Raw genomic sequence first — 19,476 nt, 5'->3', positions numbered from 1 at the left:
CCACTGGCTCAAGGGTCAGGGACACTATCTCTTGTGTTTTTCTACCTCAAGAACGGTCGGAGCCAGTTCGGTTCGTTTGTGACATGAGACTACGACCCGTTACAGCTTAAAGGCTACTACTAAAATATCCCCCCACTCTAGAATTAGAAACGTCCCCATACTTAGGTCTCTAGATACCCAAAATACATGAACGCCGTTAAAAACCGGGTTGGAACAATCCGTTAAGTTGCTTTTTTATTAGACAGTGGAACTTTGATCCATTTCAGATGGATCAACCTAAAACTCGCCTTACCTCAACATAACAATCATAAAACACACTCTAGGAATTTAAATTTGTACTCACATAGTAGCACGCTCAAGAAGTGGGAAATAATCCAGTCGGTAATTAACTCAAGAATTAAATAAAGTAACTAAAATGAGTTTAACGTTAGTCAGTTTTAATAATAAGAACAAGTTTTTTCTCTAGACTGTAAGTTCTCGTGAACCATTGGGACACTCTAGCTGTCCACCTTTCCACCGAAGGTTCACTCTGGTCCAGTTAATAATAGTACTCCAGTCACAACAATCCAGTTCGTGGGAATGCTCTCGTCTCTGTTTCAGATGGGACAGCTCTACTCTTGTTCTATTGTGACAGAAATTGCGAATAGCAATTTCCCACTGTTTTATTTTACAACTTCAACGCGCGTGTGACTCAATCGTTCTGAAATTGTTCTAACTTCTTTTTCTGATTTTCAGTTCTCGCGAGAAAATCGTGCATGACAGGTTCCATTCGAAATTTTGAAAAATTAAATTTCACTCCAAAATCAAGTGTTTTTTTGCTCCTCTCAAGGTCAAACTTCCAAATATGACCGACTGGCACAGAGGGTTGCTGCTTCGGATGACAAAATAGCTCCTTTTTCAACTGATAACTATCAAAAATTGTTGTCTAAGCACCCGCAGCGAGCCAAATTTGCAGCTCCAAATTCAGAAAAGTTGGATAGTTTTTTCGTAACCGATTTCGACCTATACAAAGCGATAATGTAATTTCCAAACGGATCAGCAGCAGGTCCTGATAAAATATTTCCTCAAATTTTTAAAGATTTTGTTAGTAAGTCGAATGGCAGTGCAGGACTTAATTTTCTGAAATCGCTTACTAAGCTGATAAACCTCATTGGAGATGGCAAAATACCGGAACCACCAAGACCTTTCTTTTTTGGCGCAAAGCTTATCGCCCTCATAAAAATAGACGGAGGGTTGAGACCGATTGCCATAGGCAACACGCTGAGACGTATCGCGTCTAAATGCGCTGGAAGCCAGGCCCTCTCCGAGCGACAAAATTTTTTCGGAAACGTACAGGTAGGATGCGGTACCAAACGAGGAGCAAAAATAGCTGCGCACTCGTTTCGAAACCTAATTGAACGCGACGACAATCCAAAATGTACTGTTTTTTTAAAACTAGATTTTAAGAATGCCTTTAACTCTTTAAACAGAGAAACAATGCTGAATCATGTTTTTTTCAAATTGCCCCGAATTGTATAATTACACCCATTGCGCGTATGGTAAACCTAGTTACCTTTTTTACGGAAGCTCTGTCATAATGTCAGAAGACGGAACTCAGCAAGGTGATCCTGAAGCCCCACCCCTTTTTGCGGAAACAATTCATACACTAGTCAAACAGTTGGAGTCGAAAATTAACATCTGGTATTTAGATGATGGGAATTTAGCCGACGACTATAAGGTAGTACTCCGGGACCTTAAAAACATTCTAAAATCGGAACAAATTTATGGCCTGAGCTTTAACACTGAGAAGTGTGAACTTTGTTTTTTGGGACCGACTACTAGTACACAGTATAATTCAATTTTAACACAATTTCGAAAAATATGCCCCAAAATAAAAATAAAAAAAAAAAAAAAACTCCTCATTTTAGGATCTCCAATCGGCGAACTTTGCCGAAAAGAATTGCTCGACGAAAAAATTAGGGAGCTTGAAAAAATCTCGGATGTCATTGACAAACTAGACGCCCATTATGGTTTTTACCTCGATTTTACCTGACCATTATATTATCTCGTGTCGAGTTGCGTGTTCTTATGTGACATTCGACCAGAATGGCCAAAATGCAGTCTCTGCAGAATTCAGGATTTTAGCAGTGAACCTTCCGGATTGGCGATTTAGAACGGATAAGGACGTTATTTGAATGATTGGCCAAACGGTGAAGGCTAGAAGATTCTGGAATTCTAAATTTTAAATTTTCGAAGTGATGACGTAACATTTCTGAGAAATGTTAAAACGGCCATTTTGGCTAAAATAGCAGAAAGAAACAGAACAACTTTATCTGCGATTACGAACAGTACGAAAATCGAGACTAAAAAACAACAACGAACTACCGAACAGCAAAGGACGTTCCGAGTTGCAACTATTGTGCTGTTACAATAGTTGCAAGGCCGTTGCGAACAACGGTGAAGGGTAAAAACCAGCCCTCCGAGTTAGCGTGAACCTGAGGTTAAGGAGCTTGATTCGCCGGATTCAAGAATCCGGAAGGGTCTCGGGACGGGAACTTTTATGAACTTGTATTGAATTTTAGCATCCTGTCATGTCCTGACTTGAATTTAACTGATATTTTGATTAGTTTTGACAAGGATGAGGTGCTAGGAGTTGGGGGAAAGGGTTGATCCATCTTCGATGGAGATGATGATTTTTATCTACTGAACAAAAACAATAGTAATATGATAAGTAGCAGCCCTGTTTTTAGGAGTGACCTCGTGGTCTGGGGATACTGAGACCCAGCCATGAGCTCACTAATTTTGCATGTAATTCAGTTAATTTGAGCGTTCTGGTCGAAGCCGGAGAACAGTAGCGTTTTTGTCAGCCTGATGTAAGAAAGACCACCGAAAAGTACTGGCTTGGTAGAGACGGTGAAAAACATGCAAGGCTCTGTTTAGACGCTAGCCAGTCGTCTTAAGACTTAGTTTTGTTATCCGTCGATATGTATCTTCCGGGCGAATGTTACATTATTGAAGAAGCGTAACCCGTATCGATTTTAAATGAAAAGGACTTAAACACTTGACATCTTCTTTTATCATTATCACTTCCATATCTAGAAAATTCCAAGGATTTTGACTGGAATACATGATGAAGGGACTCATGACTGTAACCTCGGTTACTATGATACTTTTGACCTTCTGATTACCAACAGCAGAAAAAAATGATACTAATTGAAAAACCTTTTTATAATTTTTTTAAGACGTTGTTCGGAACAATTTGTGCTGTAACCGGCTCTCCCTGTTGACAATTTTCAACAGTTCAGTGTTGTTAATGAGCGACTCTTTTCATTCTCTTATTGATGCCTAAGTAGTGCTTTCAAGATATTTTGATGTAAAGATTTCAATACAGATGTGCGAGTCCCGATTTGACTTACTGAAACGTCGTCAATGGACGAAGTCGATGCTGTAAATTCTGCAACGGCGACACACAATGCGGCAACAAGTGGAAGTGAGTTCATAGCTATTGGGATGTCAGTTCGAAGGCGGCGTCGGAAGAAACGCGATGTCGCTGATGAACTTCAAGATGCCATGGGAAGCACAGTTAACGGGTCTCCGCCAATACCATTCTCTCCCCCTTATGATGAAAGTTTTCGCAATAAAGTCCCCGCTAGCAGTACCAGTATTTTAAAACGGCAAGATAGTGCCTGTGGTTCCGAATATGAACCTACTTCTAGTTGGGATACAACTAGTGGCAATTCGAACACTCTCTCGGTTATGGGAAACTCTGGGAACAGCGAAGCGTCGCAAAGTGCTTCGCGTAATACCAACAACAGTGCCGCGGGGAAACATGCGAGCAAACCAGATACAAGTGAAGCACAGATTACCAACCAAAGTAGTTTGCAAAGCAAACAGAATTCAAGCAGCACTACTCAGAGATCAATGATTGACTGTCAGAAAATGCGCTTCGCGAGGAACTTGGCCGAGTTTCAGGGTGGTTTGCACAAATGTGGAATTTCAGTCAAGGACCATATTGATATATATAGGCGTTTTAAACAGCTTGGTATGATCTTTTTTTTCTAAATCAAAGTTTTTATGTACGAATTTAACATGCTTTACTATTTACACTAACCAGCTTGCGAGCGAAGTGTATAAATACAAACCTGTCCTTTTTTCTAAGCTAACTCGCAATAAAAGTGTTCAATAAAAGTTTTGACTTACTTGCAGGTTGCACTTTTGCTAAAATCATAGTCTGTAGCATTGGAATTTCACAGCATCTGTTCTCTTCTTACTGCTTATCTTGTGGCTAGTTTTTGTGATTAATTAAGCGTCCGTGGCTGAGTGGTAGCGTGAGAGTCATTGTCTCTAGGTCGCAGATCGAATTCGAGAGTAAGCCGGATTTTTGCTAATTCGCAGCTAATTTTACTTTTTTATTGCACTTTTTAGAGCTGCTTTTAGTGTTCTGGCTAGTGTTTGCGAAGCGCAGCTTCGACTTAGTGTGTGAATTTTAAACTAATCTAATGGATACTTGTTAACCGAAAGGTTGGTGGTTCAGATCCATTCGAGAGCGCCGTAAAAACACTAAGTAGCAGGTGTTCGCACAAGTCACATATGAGGTTGCATTCAATTTATGCGACTTTTTGCATACAAGTTATGCGAAAAGCTTCACAATTCGTTCTTGAACATTGATCTTGGTTTTTAAACACTGGATACCTGTTTTTATAGCGGTGACAGTGCCAATAGAAAGCGATTCATTCACTGACAATCCCGCGGCTAGTAAATCTCAGAAACCACAGCGTAGACACAAACGTAGAATGAAAAAGATGGCTATCGATATTTCACCGATAGATGCCGCTGAGCTGGAAGTTGCTACAGTTGCGCATGAAGTTGGGCGACGGAAAAACTCAACGAGTAAAGGAAGCTTGGAAGCCTTTATTGATCCCGAACTTGAAACTGATCGTCTAAATGGGACGCTAACCAGAAGCAAAACAGCATCGGACTCAATCCGAAAAAGCGACCTTGAGTTAAATCTACCGGTTGCCGGAACTAGAAAAAGCCCATGGAAGAATATTCCTTTTAAATTTTCTTCGTCAGATTACAACTTCAGTACCTCTGCCTTGACGAATCATGACGACTCAAGTAACCAGACGATGGAGTTCGATGGCCAAAGTTCAAATACTCTGGAGGGTCCGCAATCTGGAACCCTGAATAACAGTTGTATAAGCAACCCACTGATTATGTCTGATATTGATGCGCATAATTTGAGCGAGACGAAGTTTTTGGAGTCCCCGCCATCACCAATAAAAGCTCTATCGGAGGGCGAACGAGATACTTCGTCTCATACTGTGTACGTGACATCAAAGGCGACTGAAACTGATCTAATCGAGGGAAAGGACGAGGTGTTTGGAACAAGCGACAGTAATGAGGGTTCGCTTGATACTTCTTCACCAAGTCAAGATGAAGGTGTGGCTGGAATCCTCACAGGTAAATATTCGAGCAGCTCCCGTGAAAACACTTTTTAGAGCATACATTTAAAAAGAGGGTAATTTCATTTCATGTTTTCAGATACTCAATTACTCAGTATTTATGGTTGAAAAATATGATGAAGTTCAACTTGTTTTTTAATGCACTCACTTGATTAAGTTTGTGTTAAGTAAGCCTTTTTCACGAGTTGCATGTTTTAGAAATGTTCAGTTTAAATTTTAAAATGATTTTGGTTCATCTTATATCCTGAATATTTATAGCAGACGAAGGCCGTGAAGGTGACGATGAGTTGTCGGAAAATGACGATGCTAGAAGTGTATGTGGAATGCCTTGTGCGATCCCTTGGTGGGAAGAGGGTGAAATGACTGAGGCCACTCATCGACCGGAGTTTGACTCAAAATTCAACCAGATACTGGAAGGAATCAAATCTGTCACGAGTAGCGACTCAGTTAACGCTTTCTTGCAGTCATCGGCCACATTGTTTCACCCTGGGGTTTGTAAAAGAACTTTGCCGACCGCCATCGAAGCAGACTCCCGTGACAACTCCTCGGAATCTTACGAACACTTGACGTCCCCGGATGGTAGCTCGAAAAGTAAACGGAGTCGCTACTCGGTTGTGGGAACTACTTCGACCAGACAGCGTTATGCAAAGTTTCATCATTCGGGCAAGCACAAGAAAAAACGAAGACGAAGTTACTCGGGTGAAGTTAAAACGCGGCATAGTGGCATTCGCTCGGCGAATTTTAGGGAACGTTCACAGCCAATAGAAAGAGTTCCAGAAAGCAGTATTGGCCATAAGATGTTATTAAACATGGGCTGGAATCCTGGCAATGGGCTAGGAAATATGGGAACTGGAATTGCAGAACCAGTGGTGCTAAAATCGCAGACTAATAAGAAGGGATTCGGTTTCGTAGCTGCCAAATAATGTTGAAATTAGCTTCGTTAGATTTAAACTTGTTCTATGATAATGCAGAAATTGTGAAAGCTTTGTTTTTGTTAATTTAATGTAACGAGAATAGAGATGCGATTTGACCTTGATTTCTTAAAGAAATAATAGACTACATTTAATGATTCTTTTCATGACCGGTACAAGTAGGCTAATTGAGATATTAAAGTATTTATGCAAAAGAAAACTCCAATTTTGTTCACTTGATTTATGCTTTAACATGGCGAAACCTTTGCTTATCTTTCAAAATTGTTGTCAGGGACCCACCTATTTTATTTGTTTTTTCTCATTTTTCTATTTTATTTGATAGTATCTCAAAATATCGTTTTTAAATTCTTCTACATACATAAAATTATGTGTCGCCATTTGGAAGTTGAGATTTTCTTTCAGACCAATGGAACAAGAACTGGACATTTTTGGACCTTCAGCGCCTGCGCTTATTCTCTGTTGCCAGTGCTCAACTCCAATTCAGCCAAATGCAGCTAACATGTGTGTGAACTGCCTTAAGGTGCAGGCCAATATTGGGGAGGAGATCTCGACCAACAACACGCTTGAGATCTGTCAGAAGTGTACAAGGGTGTTGCAGCCTCCCAATCAGTGGATAAGTGCAGAATTGGAATCGAAACAGGTAGATTTGTACAACCCGGTTCGAAATTTGCTTGCCAAATACAAAAAAGGACACCTTGTTCATAGATAACCGCCTCGTTCAAAAATTTGCTATATTATCTACAAGCCATATCAACAACAAAAAATTGCATTAAAAAACTCCCTTGTCGGGAAAGATTTCTGAGAAATACAATGTATTTTTTACTAGGAGTCAATGAACGTAGTTTTATACAGCAAAAGTGTAAGGGGATTTCTTGTTTCGAAAGCGGATTTTATTCAGATTTCCCAAAGGAACAAAAAAGTACATATTGATGCAGTTTTCTCAAGGGTTAATTTTATCCAAAAAAGTGCCAATCATATATTGTTTTTGAAATTCAAAGAGCTTTAAGGGCATGTATTGTTTTCTTTGAAATTGAAAAGTTGAAGTTTCCTGGCGTTCATTGACTCGTTGAAGATGATTTTTCTAAACTAGATTTTCTTCTATATTTTGATTTCTGAGCCGGGTTGTACACATTAACTTCTGAACAGTTACTCGGAGTCTGTCTGAAAAGAATCAAAGGTCTGAAAAAGAACCTCAGACTGGTAGATGCTTCCTTCATATGGACTGAACCGCACTCAAAAATGGTAATGGTGAAGATAGTCGTGGAAAAAGAAATAGAAGTTGGAACTATTCTGAGACAAAATGTTGTGGTTAATTTTGTCATTCAAAACCACATGTGTGATGATTGTCATCGATCTGAAGCTCAAGATTTCTGGAAAGCGGTGGTACAAGTCCGACAAAAAACGACCCACAGAAAAACGTTCTACTATTTGGAACAGCTCATTCTTAGATATAATCAACACTCATTGTGTACTAATGTTAAAACCGAAAGCGGAGGAGTCGATTTTTTCTTTGCACGAGAACAAGATGCGAGAAAGCTTCTCGAGTTTGTCCAACAAGTCGTCCCATGTCGCTATTCGGCGTCGAAGAAACTGAAGTCACACGACGCTTCCGATAACTTCTACAATTATAAATACAATTTAAGTATCGAAATTGTACCAATATGTCGTGAAAACATTGTTGCGTTGCCCAAAAAATTAGCCCAATCTTTGGGAAATTTGTCACAGCTATGTATTTGCATTCACGTGACAAATTTGATCACGCTCATTGATCCATTCACCTTGCATTTGGGCGAAGTTTCGGCTAATGTGTTCTGGCGGGAACCATTTTCGGCCATTTGCGCACCAAGCCAACTGACCGAATTTGTGATAATCGAAGTGGAAGTAACAGATCACGCAAACATGAATCTAAGCAGTGGCGGTGTTGTTTCGAATAGACACATGCTAGCCGATGTGTATATGAGCCGACATAATGAAATTGGAATCGCCCAAGTTCATACGAGGACGCATTTAGGTCATCTACTTAGACCAGGCGATACAGTGCTAGCGTTTGACTTTCGTTATAGTAATGTAAACCACGCGGTTCTTGAAACAATGGATGCTTCTAAGATTCCAGATGCGATAATAGTGAAGAAGATATACCCGAATCGTGTTAAAAGAAACAGAGAGCGAAGATGGAAATTGAAGAAACTGGGAATAACTCGCGATTCCGTGTCGTGTAGTAATGACAATGACTACGCGGAGTTCATGGAAGATTTAGAAGAGGATTCGGTTATGAGGAGCAAAGTGAACATCTACGCTGATAAGAAGAAATTAGGGAAAAATGGGGGCGGTGCGAGTTCAATGGACGTTGATGGTCAAAATAACCCGGATGAAGAATATCCCCAGATTTCGCTGGAAGAAATGCTGGAAGATCTGAACTTCGAGGATTCTTCTTAGATGCTTAATAAAAATCAATAAAATTGAGTGGGTATGACTGAACATGTTTGGATAAAGGAAAGAAATTACACTTAATTTGAAATTTAGTTGGGCAAAATCAAATTTCTATTATTTGAAAGAGTTCAGTGAAGCGTTTTTAGCGTCAAATGATAAGATATGAATTGCTTTCATGCTTATAAGATTGAGCAACTTTTTTCGCCAGAAAAAACGGAAACTGATCAATTTTGGAGATTGTTATCGCAGCTCGAAAATCTATTCTGAAGGAAAGTCTAGGAAAATTTAGTTTAGTTTCAGGTTTGAAATGTGAAATTGATCGCGCTTCGATGAATCATGTTTCCAACCAGATGTTCCAGAAAGCGGCTGATGCTATTCGAGCATCAAATGCCATCTTGATTACAGCGGGAGCTGGGATGTCTGTAGATTCCGGCCTTCCTGACTTCCGAGGATCCGAAGGATTCTGGAAAGCCTACCCGCCCCTGAAAAAACGAGGACTCACGCTACCCGAAACAAGCAACCCTAGATGGTTTGAAAGTGACCCTCATTTTGCATGGGGGTTTTTTGGTCATCGATACAATCTGTATTCAAACGCGAAACCCCACAAGGGGTTTGAAATTCTGAAAAAATGGGGTGAAAGAAAAGCGAAAGGCTGTTTTGTGTTCACAAGTAATGTTGATGGCCATTTCCAGAAATCTGGGTTTCCAGAAGAATCAGTTTTGGAATGTCATGGAAGCATTAACTACCTTCAACTTGTAGATAGTACTGTCAATTCAGAAATCTGGAAAGTTCCAGAAGATTTCAACCTAGTTGTTCGCGAAAGTGATTTACACGCTGAAGACCCTCTACCCCAGGGACCTCTTGGGTCGGACAACAAGTATCCCGCTAGACCTAATATACTAATGTTTGGTGATTGGGGCTTTGTTGACACCCGTAGTGATATTCAAGATAGGTTTTTTCATAAGTGGCTCTATGAAGTTTCAAAAGATGACAATTTGGTCGTTATTGAAATCGGATCTGGAACTTTTGTACCTACGGTCAGAATGAAAAGTGAACAAATCGCAAAAATTAAAAGAGGTTGCCTAATTAGGATAAATCCAAGAGAACCCGAAGTTCCCAAAACGCTACAAAATTCTATTTCTTTTCCAATGGGTGGGTTAGATTGTCTCTCTCGAATTGACGCTTTACTGAGTTGAACGCTTAAATATGTGCTATTTGATTGCAGGTTGAAGAACCATGCATAAATTGAAATATTGCTAGAGTATTATTTGAATGAACGTTGCTGTAATAATATCAATGTTTACTGAGAGTGGTCTGCACTTAAACACCATTTGTGCCGATAAGTTGAAATACATTATTATAAAGTGTAGTAACTTCTTGCAAACGCGATTGTGTAGAGTTACATTCGATTTGGTGCTAGCATTTAGTTACATTTGAACTAATTTTTATCGAAAATAGTTAATTGTTTTCGGTCACCGCCGAGTTGTTACATCGAGTTTGAATTATTTGAAGATTAATTCATATAACTTACACCGTGATACTTTGTCGTGGTTCTCGATTGGTTATATTTAGTTCTCATTTCAGATTGAGTGTCTATTGTCAAAACATCCTTAGAAAGTTCAGAAAAATCATCTTTATCTAAAAATGGCCGGAAACTTGTCGAATACCTCAAGAGCCATGTTCGAGTAAGTGTTTTTCAGGTTTATTATTCGGCAAAGATTCCGCTCCTAGAATTAATTGGCCCTTGTACCATATATTTTTAACCACCCCAATTCGTTTACTCTTGTGATTAGCAAATGTGATACAGTGTGAGGGTAGTTTTTACCTTGAAATGAAGTTACCATAAGCATGTAATATACTGTTTCTCTTCTTTCTTTTGCTAACGAACATTTGCCTTGCTTTTTAACAAAATGTACCAAGTTGTTTCGAGGTGGAAGTTGCCCCTTACGGTAACACAATTTGCCGAACTCTGAAGAGCGCAAAGTTTTAAAGGCTACTCCAACACGCAGATTTAAGTGTCAAGGAACGAAGTGACATTTATTTACGTCGTGTGGTTTTTTAAACAAAATTAAAAGTTGTTCACGCTTAAGTGTATATTTTTTGCGGTTTGATTTTGAATTTTCAAGTTCAATTCGTTTTCTTTTTCTGCAAATTCATTTTTAAGAGGAAGGGAAATTTGCTCTCCGGTAACAAAAATGCAAATGGCGCAAGGAAAAATTTGATTCAAAGAGGATTTTTAGATTTCCCTGTAAAAGACCATCTATTCAGTTTTCTCAAAGTTGGTTAATGTTACCTGAAAGGCGGGCATCATATAAGAGTCTTTTAAGCTAGGGTGAGCTCCGTTGAATTAAGATTGGATGCAGAAATGCAATCTTTCGACAGCATTTTGTTCCCTATCAAGTCCACTCATAGACACGTCTCGCTGGCTCTAAAAAGAAGGTGGGAATCATGTTGGTTTATTGAAATATCTGATAAATATATTACGAACTTAACGATAAGAGTGTTTAGTAATTTAGGAAGACTCAGCTTAGCACTTATAACTGAGATGAACCAAGTTTTTCAATGCGATGCGTGCGTTAATCGCAGGATTAATTTTGGTGTGATAGGAGTTAAGGTGAGGAATTTTTTATGCTTACTTTTTCTGTTGACGTTATCCGATTGTTACAAAAATTGGCGGCTTTTTATCCTATTCAAATTTTTACAGGTTAAATTATTGTTCGCTTTATCCGATTTTTCTGAAAGTTGACTAACTAAGCCATGGCAAACAAAGTTGACCTGCATACGTAATCTTCTAAAACCTCTAGTTATTCCATCAAATCGATTATCATGCCAGGTGCGGGGGAACAAGCGCCAAATTGACATGCGGACTAATTAGGCCTTCACAAATATATTTGGTCTGCATAATTTAATTGGTTAAACACCTCGACTACATGAAGTTGATGCATTTTGATAGAAAAAGAGCCTTTTAATGTTATATTGCGATTAATTAATGCTTATTCGTGCATTTCTCAAATTCAATGCCCATTCTAGAAAAAAATTTGTGAAATAATTTTTTTAAAAAAAGATCAAGTTTTTTTCTGATAGTGCTTTATAAAAAAATGTGGTAGGAACATTATCTGCTACTTGTCCAGCAAACCGACTATTCTAGTGTTTACCAAGGTTATGATACCTTACACATTGATGACAATGAATTCTGATTTTTTTCTGCATCCGAGTTAATATAAAAATTTTCTATCTTTTTTTTTCGAGTTAAAACATAATTTCTAACAATTATCAACAACCCACACACATACACGCACACACACACACACACACACACTATCAACTAATAACAGCTGTTTTAAAAGAAGAAAAAATGCAGTATCAGGGGAAGGGGTGGGGTGAATGTGAGAGCAAGAAAGAGTCGACCATTCCAGTGCGAATGAATTGACATTATCAGGAAAAGTATCCGTCATCGATTTCGCTTAGTCATTTTTCCATTCATACTTCGGATCAAAATGGACCATTAAATCGTACGTCGCACGTGCATCTCGTCTGTTGCAACAACCTAAGCGCATGTAACTAAAAGTTAATGGACTGAAATAATGGATTAATTTTGGTTTATATCTTAATTGTTTATCAGTATTAAGACATGAAATCGATACCCGCGGCCGTAAGGACCAACTTCCAGTAAGTAATCGGCGCACTCTTTCCTCTCTTAAATCAGCTAGTTAATTAACCATATCAATAAATCTATCGCTAATCTATCATACTTTGCCTATCTTATTTGCCCAGGAAATCCTTTGTTCGACGGGTTGAGCAGACTTTTAATTACAATTAGAACTAAATTTGGGTCAACATTTTTCAGTGAAACAAACAATTTATCCAAATATTTGTAATTTAGTTTCAATTTTGCTTAAAAGCAAAAAAAATTGTGATTTCAACGTTTTACAGATCCCCCTTAGCGCAAAAAAAATTAACTGATGGTAATCTAGGTTTTTGAAGTTCGAAATGCCCAAATTAGGTATGTATAGGAATTAGTGGGGCTCTTAAACCATCGTTAAAATTGTTCAAATTAAATGGGGGGCATAATTAACATTGGTTATGGCTCTTTTCCTATTTCCTTCACATTTGAATTTTAGTTTTGAAAAACAGTTATTACCTTGTCATAAAGTAAGGAAATTTTTTATGGTGAACAGACTAACTTTTTTCTAACAAAAATTTCTTCATCATACTTTACTTCGTTTAGCTATGATATTACGCGTTTAGCCATGATAACTCGTACAAAACTAGAAAACAGAAAAATTTGAATGGGGGAGGGGGAGTGTAAAAGCCCATGTTTCCTATTATTATCTGAAGTGTGCAGGATTTTACGGTCTAAGGTAGGAAGAAAAAGTGTCTTCCGAATGGTGATGGAAAGGAGCCTTCATTTTAAATGAAGTCTGTTTGACACGTAATGAGTGTTGATTTCTTTACAACCGTAAAGGATCTTTCATCGCTTGATTTTTTTTCTATTGTTGATGAAGGAAGGCAAAAAGAGGTTTAAAGTTCGTTCACGTTAAATTTTTACGTATTTGCAACAAAATTGAAGTGAACAAAGCTCAATGCAAAACAAGCACCAAATGTATACGGCTGAAAAGGCTTGAAAAAATCTTACTGTGTGAGGCGTGTGTGATTTATTCTACCACACGGCTAGTGGCTGAAAATGTTTTCACGTGTTGGTATTTGCATGCTCGCTAGTAGAATTATTTTACGGCCTTTTTTACAGTAATTGTTTTTCGTCGGCTTTCATGAGGAGCAATATTTCTTGACCCAGTATTAATAATGAGAACAAAAATCAAAAGAACAGCGGGAAAAAAAACCTATAAAAGCAAAAGCCTTTTAATTTTAAGTTTTTAGCTCGGTGGTGGCCTCGTTTCCACTTTCCCTATTTTTCGAAAGGTTCTTTTTGAGTTATTGGCTCTTTTTCCTTTTCCTCCCACCTTCAAATTTTTACAAGTGAAATTTTTTTCACGCTATCCGAATGTTACAAAAATTGGAATGCGAACTAATTAGGCCATGACAAACATAATTGGTCTTCATGTTTAACCTTGTATAACCCCTCGTTACACCATAAAATTGATGCTTATGTGGGGTGGGGAAAAGGAAAAAGAGCCGAGTTAATTTGTTTACCATGTAAAGTTTCATTACTTTATACCAACGTTTAATAATTTTGAATAATAGTTGAACTTCATATGTGAAGGGAAATTGAAAAGAGCTACTCGATGTACTCTGCTAAACGTCCAATAAAGGGGAGAGAGTATATTTTGAATAGAGTGAAATGTTGTTAAGTTGTGTGTTGTGTTATGTAGATGGTACTACCCATTTGGAGCCCTGGTCGCATTCATCGGCTTCTTCACCTTCTTGGGAGTGGTATGGATTGGCTACCTGATCTTCATGAGCAGATGTAAGAGCAGAGGATCCGACAGCAGACAGCCATCTATCTACAGACCCAACGAGGGAGGCGATGGAGCTGGCACCGCAAATGGTGAGTCAAGTCAAGTCAACAGTAATTTCACCACGGAATGGTACCAGTAGTAGTAGATAAACTAGTATGAATTTAGAGGGTGCTTGTATCTTCGCAGTGCTGTGTGGAAAGAATCTCTGAAAGGGGTGGATTGCGAATTTGATTACGGGCTTTTAATTGAAGGAGAATGATTTTTGAGCTCTACCGAAAAATGAAAACGGAACGTGCATAGCCGTTTTGGAAGAATACTCAGCAGAACTTAAACCATGGGTTCAAAGTTGTCGTTGGTTTGAACGTTTTTTTTTGGACAAAAAGGAGATTCTCATTGCGGGAGGGTTAGGGGTAGGGTGGGGTTTCAAAATTATCAGGGGATCAACGGAGGCGACTACTTCGGATCAATTCGGGTTGAAATCATACCAAAATCGAGCCAGGTTGTCGTGAAGTTGTAGTAATTTAATGCAGACTGTAGTTTTTACTGAGATGAAATTACAATTTTTCTAGAGCGCTTTCCAAAGTTTTCAATTTTTTCCCCGTAAACAACTTATGTTACAGTTTAGACATTAAGTGACCTTGGCAACTTCGAGACTCCTTCCCACTTGGTCTAAAGATAACGCGGCTGCCTTTGTACCCTAAGGTCTGGGGTGTGAGTCTCGGCCGGACCTTATTTTTTCAAAGTATTGATCAATTTGATTTTTTTCCAAGATTGACTTTCGTTTTTGCTTATTTTTTTTGTCATTTTAGTTGCCAAATTGGGGAATTGTCTTGTGCTGTCAGCTATTTTCATCGTAGATGCTATTGTTTTTGATTTAGTCCTCTAATTTCTAAATTTTTTAGTCCTGGTGTATATTTTCTTTGGTTTCCTTTTTACTCGCCAAAATTGTATTTGGCCGAAATGGTTTCGGCTCGTGTTTTATCGATGCTTAGTTATTTTTTGTGTGTCGGTTCAAAGGCAAAAAATGATTGATTTTTTTTGAAAAGTTCAAATCGTTTATGTTGCAAGATTTCAAAGTTTCAAAATTAATTGCTCATAAAATTTTTTAAGAACCATGAATATAGTGAATACTCTTATATAGGTCTTGGTGATTTTTTCTTTTTTTTCAGGAAAAAGTCTTAAAATTTGTTTTTTTTGTGGGTTTGACTTCTGATTTCTTTTTTAGTTCAGTTCATTGGAAAAAGGAAGGCAAACTCTACTATCTAACAGCAAAAGTGTAAAGGTCACGAAAAACGTGATTTAACTCTTAGTTTTGAAAGTGGCATTTAGTTTTCAGATTTCCCAGCAGCTTAAAAATTTTATCTTTTGATCCAGTTTTGGCTCTTTTTCCTCCCCCGCCACTCTCACACGAGCATGGTTTTTTATGATGTAACGAGTAGTTTTACAAGTTTAATTATGAATATCAAATATGTTTGCCATCGCCTAATTAATTCGTATGCCAATTCCCATAACAATCGGGTTTTTTCAAATTGGGCTGATATCATCGAAAAAGATTGAATTATAAATGGTTCTAGACATTCAAAGAGCTTAGGACCATACTTGTATTTTTACCCTCATCTGTACTCGTGGTACCTTGGTTCATAATGAATTCAAATTTCATAGTGTCTCCTGCACACATGGCCTGGAGGTAACGAATATGCCTGGGACGCCAAAGGTTTAGGGTTTGAATCTGACTAGGACCTGTTTTTTCAAACGGTAAGCATTCCGGTTCAAAAAAATTATTGTGATTATTATTAAGTTATTATTTGTCTGCTTATGTTTTAGCAGCTTAGTTGCCAGATCTAAGAATCGTTTTTTTTCTGTTAACAATTTTCACTTTAGCTGCTTGAAGTGTTTTAGCTTTTTAAAAATCTGGCTGAATCGAAATTTGTTTTTAATACTGGTGTTCATTTTACCAACTCGATTTTTCAAAGTTTCTTTTTTTTCTTCGATTTTTGTCTTTATCGGTTTAATAAGTTTCGGCTTAATTTATATCGGACTAGTGGCCTCTTATTGCGTTGTTCGGGGATCGAAGAAAGTTCGCGTGCATTTGCTATGAGGGTACATGGGACAATTTTTTTTTTAAGTTCAGAATGTTTTTGATTTTTTTTTTGGCTTGAAAGGTTTCTGCTCAGGTATTTTCGGCTTTGTTACAGCATGCAAATTGTAAATTCAATTTCAATCAACTATCTGGCGCAGAGGTGATATAACTGCTTGAGACCGCGTTTTTATTGACAAAAACGATTTTTTTTAAAAAATTTTTTCGAATGTTTCCGTTTGATTTTAATCAAATTTGTATCGCAAGTGGTGCGAAGCTCAGCTTCGCCTCTGTGCTGTTACTTTGAAATTTGAGTCTCCTTGCGTCCGTTTACGATTTGACTGCCCAAGCACATTATCTCTCTTAAATTTTGATTTTAACCGTTTATAGCTCCTGCTCCTGCCAAAAAAGGTAAAATTGCAGCAAGATTTGAACAATAATTAATGCGAGAAAACTGTGTTCTTTGAATTTTGCTGAGTGAGTTTGTTGAATTTAATTATTGGATGGATTTGTACCATTATAACTTCCCGATTTTGTTTCGAATATCTTTAATTCTCAAAACATTTTGTTTTGCACGGTGTGAAAATTGGCGTTTTGATTACCAAATTGGACACATTTTTTTCTTTATTATGAATTTTTAACGTGCATGTTATTGATGAAATTTCATATCAAAACCTGTCAATTTCATGTTTTGCACCGAAGATTTGCAGCTTTAATGAGGCAAAAATACTGTTAGACTCTGAATTAAGTTTAGGCAATGTAACGATTTCATTTTATTTAACTTGTCGATTGAAAGGTAGTGAAGGCAAAACCAAAGGGAGTGGCAGTAAAACTAAAGAAAGTGAAAAACCTGATGTCGTTGTCGATAAAGATTCTTCCTCCCAAAGCGATAAGAAAAGCGACGTCGAAAAAACTGAATCATCTCAAAAAGACCAGGAGCAAACCTCGGCAACCTTAACTGTTCCCGAAACAAAAACCGGAAGCAAGTCGGCGGGAAGTGACCAGGAAGAACAAACAGAACAAACGTCGGCCAGAAAACCCTCGGATAGTCAAGTTTCTCAGTCGGTAGTTGGAACAGCAAAGGGAGGCACTGCTGCAGATGGGTCGAGACCTTCGGACGCTTCTCAATCGATCGTGGGAACTAAAGCAGGAACAGAGACGCAGCAGAAGTCACAAGGCAGCAACGGTCGTTTGAAAAATTCTGTCTAAACGAATCTAAATTCTCTCCTTTCTGAAATCTTAAATTAAATGAAAATTAGCTGTTGCGAATGAAAACCGTAGAGTTGTTCCTACAGAGATCTCAAATAGAACGCCCCATATCTCAAAAGAACGCCCCATAAAAGTTTGAAGAACTTGAGTTCTATTTAGTTCCTAGGATACTTTGCCAATGATATCGATGTGTAATGTGGTTCTTTCACCGACTTTTAGAGTCCTCGGATTACAAACAGGCGCCGTCAGACATAACGGAAGAAACGGAACCAGGAGAAGTAAAGAGATGAGAGAGTGTCTATCTTTCTTAAATTCAATCGATTTCGGAAGCTTCTTTTGAACAAGTGAACGGAATCATCTGTCCTTTTCTTGTATTCTTTTAATTTCCAGCCCAAGTGAGCTGTCAATAGTGCTCATAATGTTTCGGCTCAACTGGTCGTTGTCCGGGACCTTGAATTCTTCAAATTGTTAAATTGATTCATGTTTTACAGTCGTTGCCACGAATTCGTAGAAGATAAAGTGGACAGATACCAAATTGTTTCCTCAAGAGAAACTTTTTAATTTTATTCACGTCACGCTCCTGAAGTCTTTTTGAAAAATTAATTGAAATTTTCATCGCATGATTTCAAACCTTTCGCATATCAGAAATCATGCAATTTAAAATCTCACTTCTCTGATACGAGAAAGAGTTTTTGGGAGATTTTAGAGGTCATCAAATAACACAGATATTTGGAAATATGGCATAATTTTGATTGTGATTGTTGTTAATGTTGTGTTTGTTTTAGACGACGTCGGCGGAGAAACAGCAGCCTGAGGAGGGTGCTTCGACTGGAAGCAAGAAGAAGTAAACACCTACAAAGAAAATGCGTAAACCACTACAAAGAAAATGCGTAAACAACAACAACAGATAACCACTGGACAAACTTCTTGATACCAACAATTCGAAACTTCGAAACTCTTCTGTCTATGACGCTAAACAAACGAAACATCGTCACTACTAATTCAAATATTTTGCAAATCAATTTCAACTCACATTCTCTCTCCTGATAGACTATTACACATTATGTATTTCTTTGTTTACGATTTCAAGTTTTGTATTCACTTTATTACCAGTCCACAAGATGTTGCCTGTCTTCACGAACTAGCCAACGAGTATGAAACAGATAATTTTGAACATCCTAACGAATTGAACTCAAACTGTTGTAGATCGATGATTTTATTCAAATAACTTAAAAGCAAGATAAAATCGCTCTTTCTCGTACTGATCTAAAATATATTTGACCTCGATTTTTATCAACTTTCAGCACAATATCTGCTTGCAATTTCTTATCAGTGGAAAGTTTCGCTGAAGAAACTGCAAGTACCTAAAATATATTCAAAAAAAAATCAAGTTGAAATAATAAAATTTCTGGATCATCCGTTAAAAAAATAATTCTATTTAGAAAAGAAATCAAGCTAAAATAGTGTAAATATCAAAAAATTAACCTTTATCAGGTATCGCAAAGGTCTGCAGTTTAGCAAAGCTTTCCATTCCAATAATTTTGTGCTCAACGCAAAGAATTTCTTGCCAGAGTACCCATATTACTATTTGTTCCTATTTTTTGTCTGATAATAAGAAACTTAGAAAATAAAATTTAAAAGCCAGTTACAGCTGATTGCGTCCTGCATTTTGCTTTGTATTAATATATAAGTTCTAGCTTACCTCGTTTTGCAGCAAAAATTCTGTTTCGACGAAGTTATTTGTAACTTGATATTAAATCCATCTGAAAACCAAGAGCCGTATTATCTAGTGTATAATCTTTTTATGAATTGAACTAAGTATGGAAATATATTACAGATTAATGCACTGAATTAAAATTGAAATATTCTTCGTTTTTCCTAAACTTCAGGCGAATAATGGTAAGTTAAAAATAATTTGAGACGGTCAGGAAAAGTTTTTACAGGAATCTTGCAATGATATTTTTCAG

At 37.7% G+C, this 19,476-nt stretch overlaps 3 protein-coding genes across 4 annotated transcripts in view; 2 read left to right on the top strand and 1 right to left on the bottom strand.

Annotated features, from left to right (window-relative positions):
• Positions 1-8,900, top strand: part of LOC134854628 (60S ribosomal export protein NMD3-like) — a 31,960-nt gene extending 23,060 nt beyond the window's left edge. The window contains exons 2-3 of the mRNA XM_063870968.1: positions 6,780-7,016; positions 7,523-8,900. Coding sequence (XP_063727038.1) covers positions 6,783-7,016; positions 7,523-8,812 — 1,524 coding nt within the window. The 5' untranslated portion in view covers positions 6,780-6,782 and the 3' untranslated portion in view covers positions 8,813-8,900. The remainder of the gene's footprint in view (positions 1-6,779; positions 7,017-7,522) is intronic.
• Positions 1-19,476, bottom strand: part of LOC134853905 (cytoplasmic dynein 1 light intermediate chain 2-like) — a 485,619-nt gene that overhangs the window by 128,065 nt on the left and 338,078 nt on the right. The gene's annotated exons all lie outside the window — the stretch shown is intronic.
• LOC134854491 (uncharacterized) lies at positions 3,265-6,510 on the top strand. The gene is made up of 3 exons (XM_063870761.1): positions 3,265-4,021; positions 4,684-5,442; positions 5,703-6,510. The coding sequence occupies exons 1-3, from the start codon at positions 3,409-3,411 to the stop codon at positions 6,365-6,367; spliced, it is 2,037 nt and encodes a 678-aa protein (XP_063726831.1). The 5' UTR covers positions 3,265-3,408; the 3' UTR covers positions 6,368-6,510.

The sequence above is a fragment of the Symsagittifera roscoffensis genome, chromosome 9 (genome assembly GCF_963678635.1).
Source record: "Symsagittifera roscoffensis chromosome 9, txSymRosc1.1, whole genome shotgun sequence".
NCBI classification, from domain to species: Eukaryota; Metazoa; Xenacoelomorpha; order Acoela; family Convolutidae; genus Symsagittifera; species Symsagittifera roscoffensis.
Note: the sequence above shows the minus strand (reverse complement) of the source record. Positions and strands in the feature narration are given on the sequence as shown.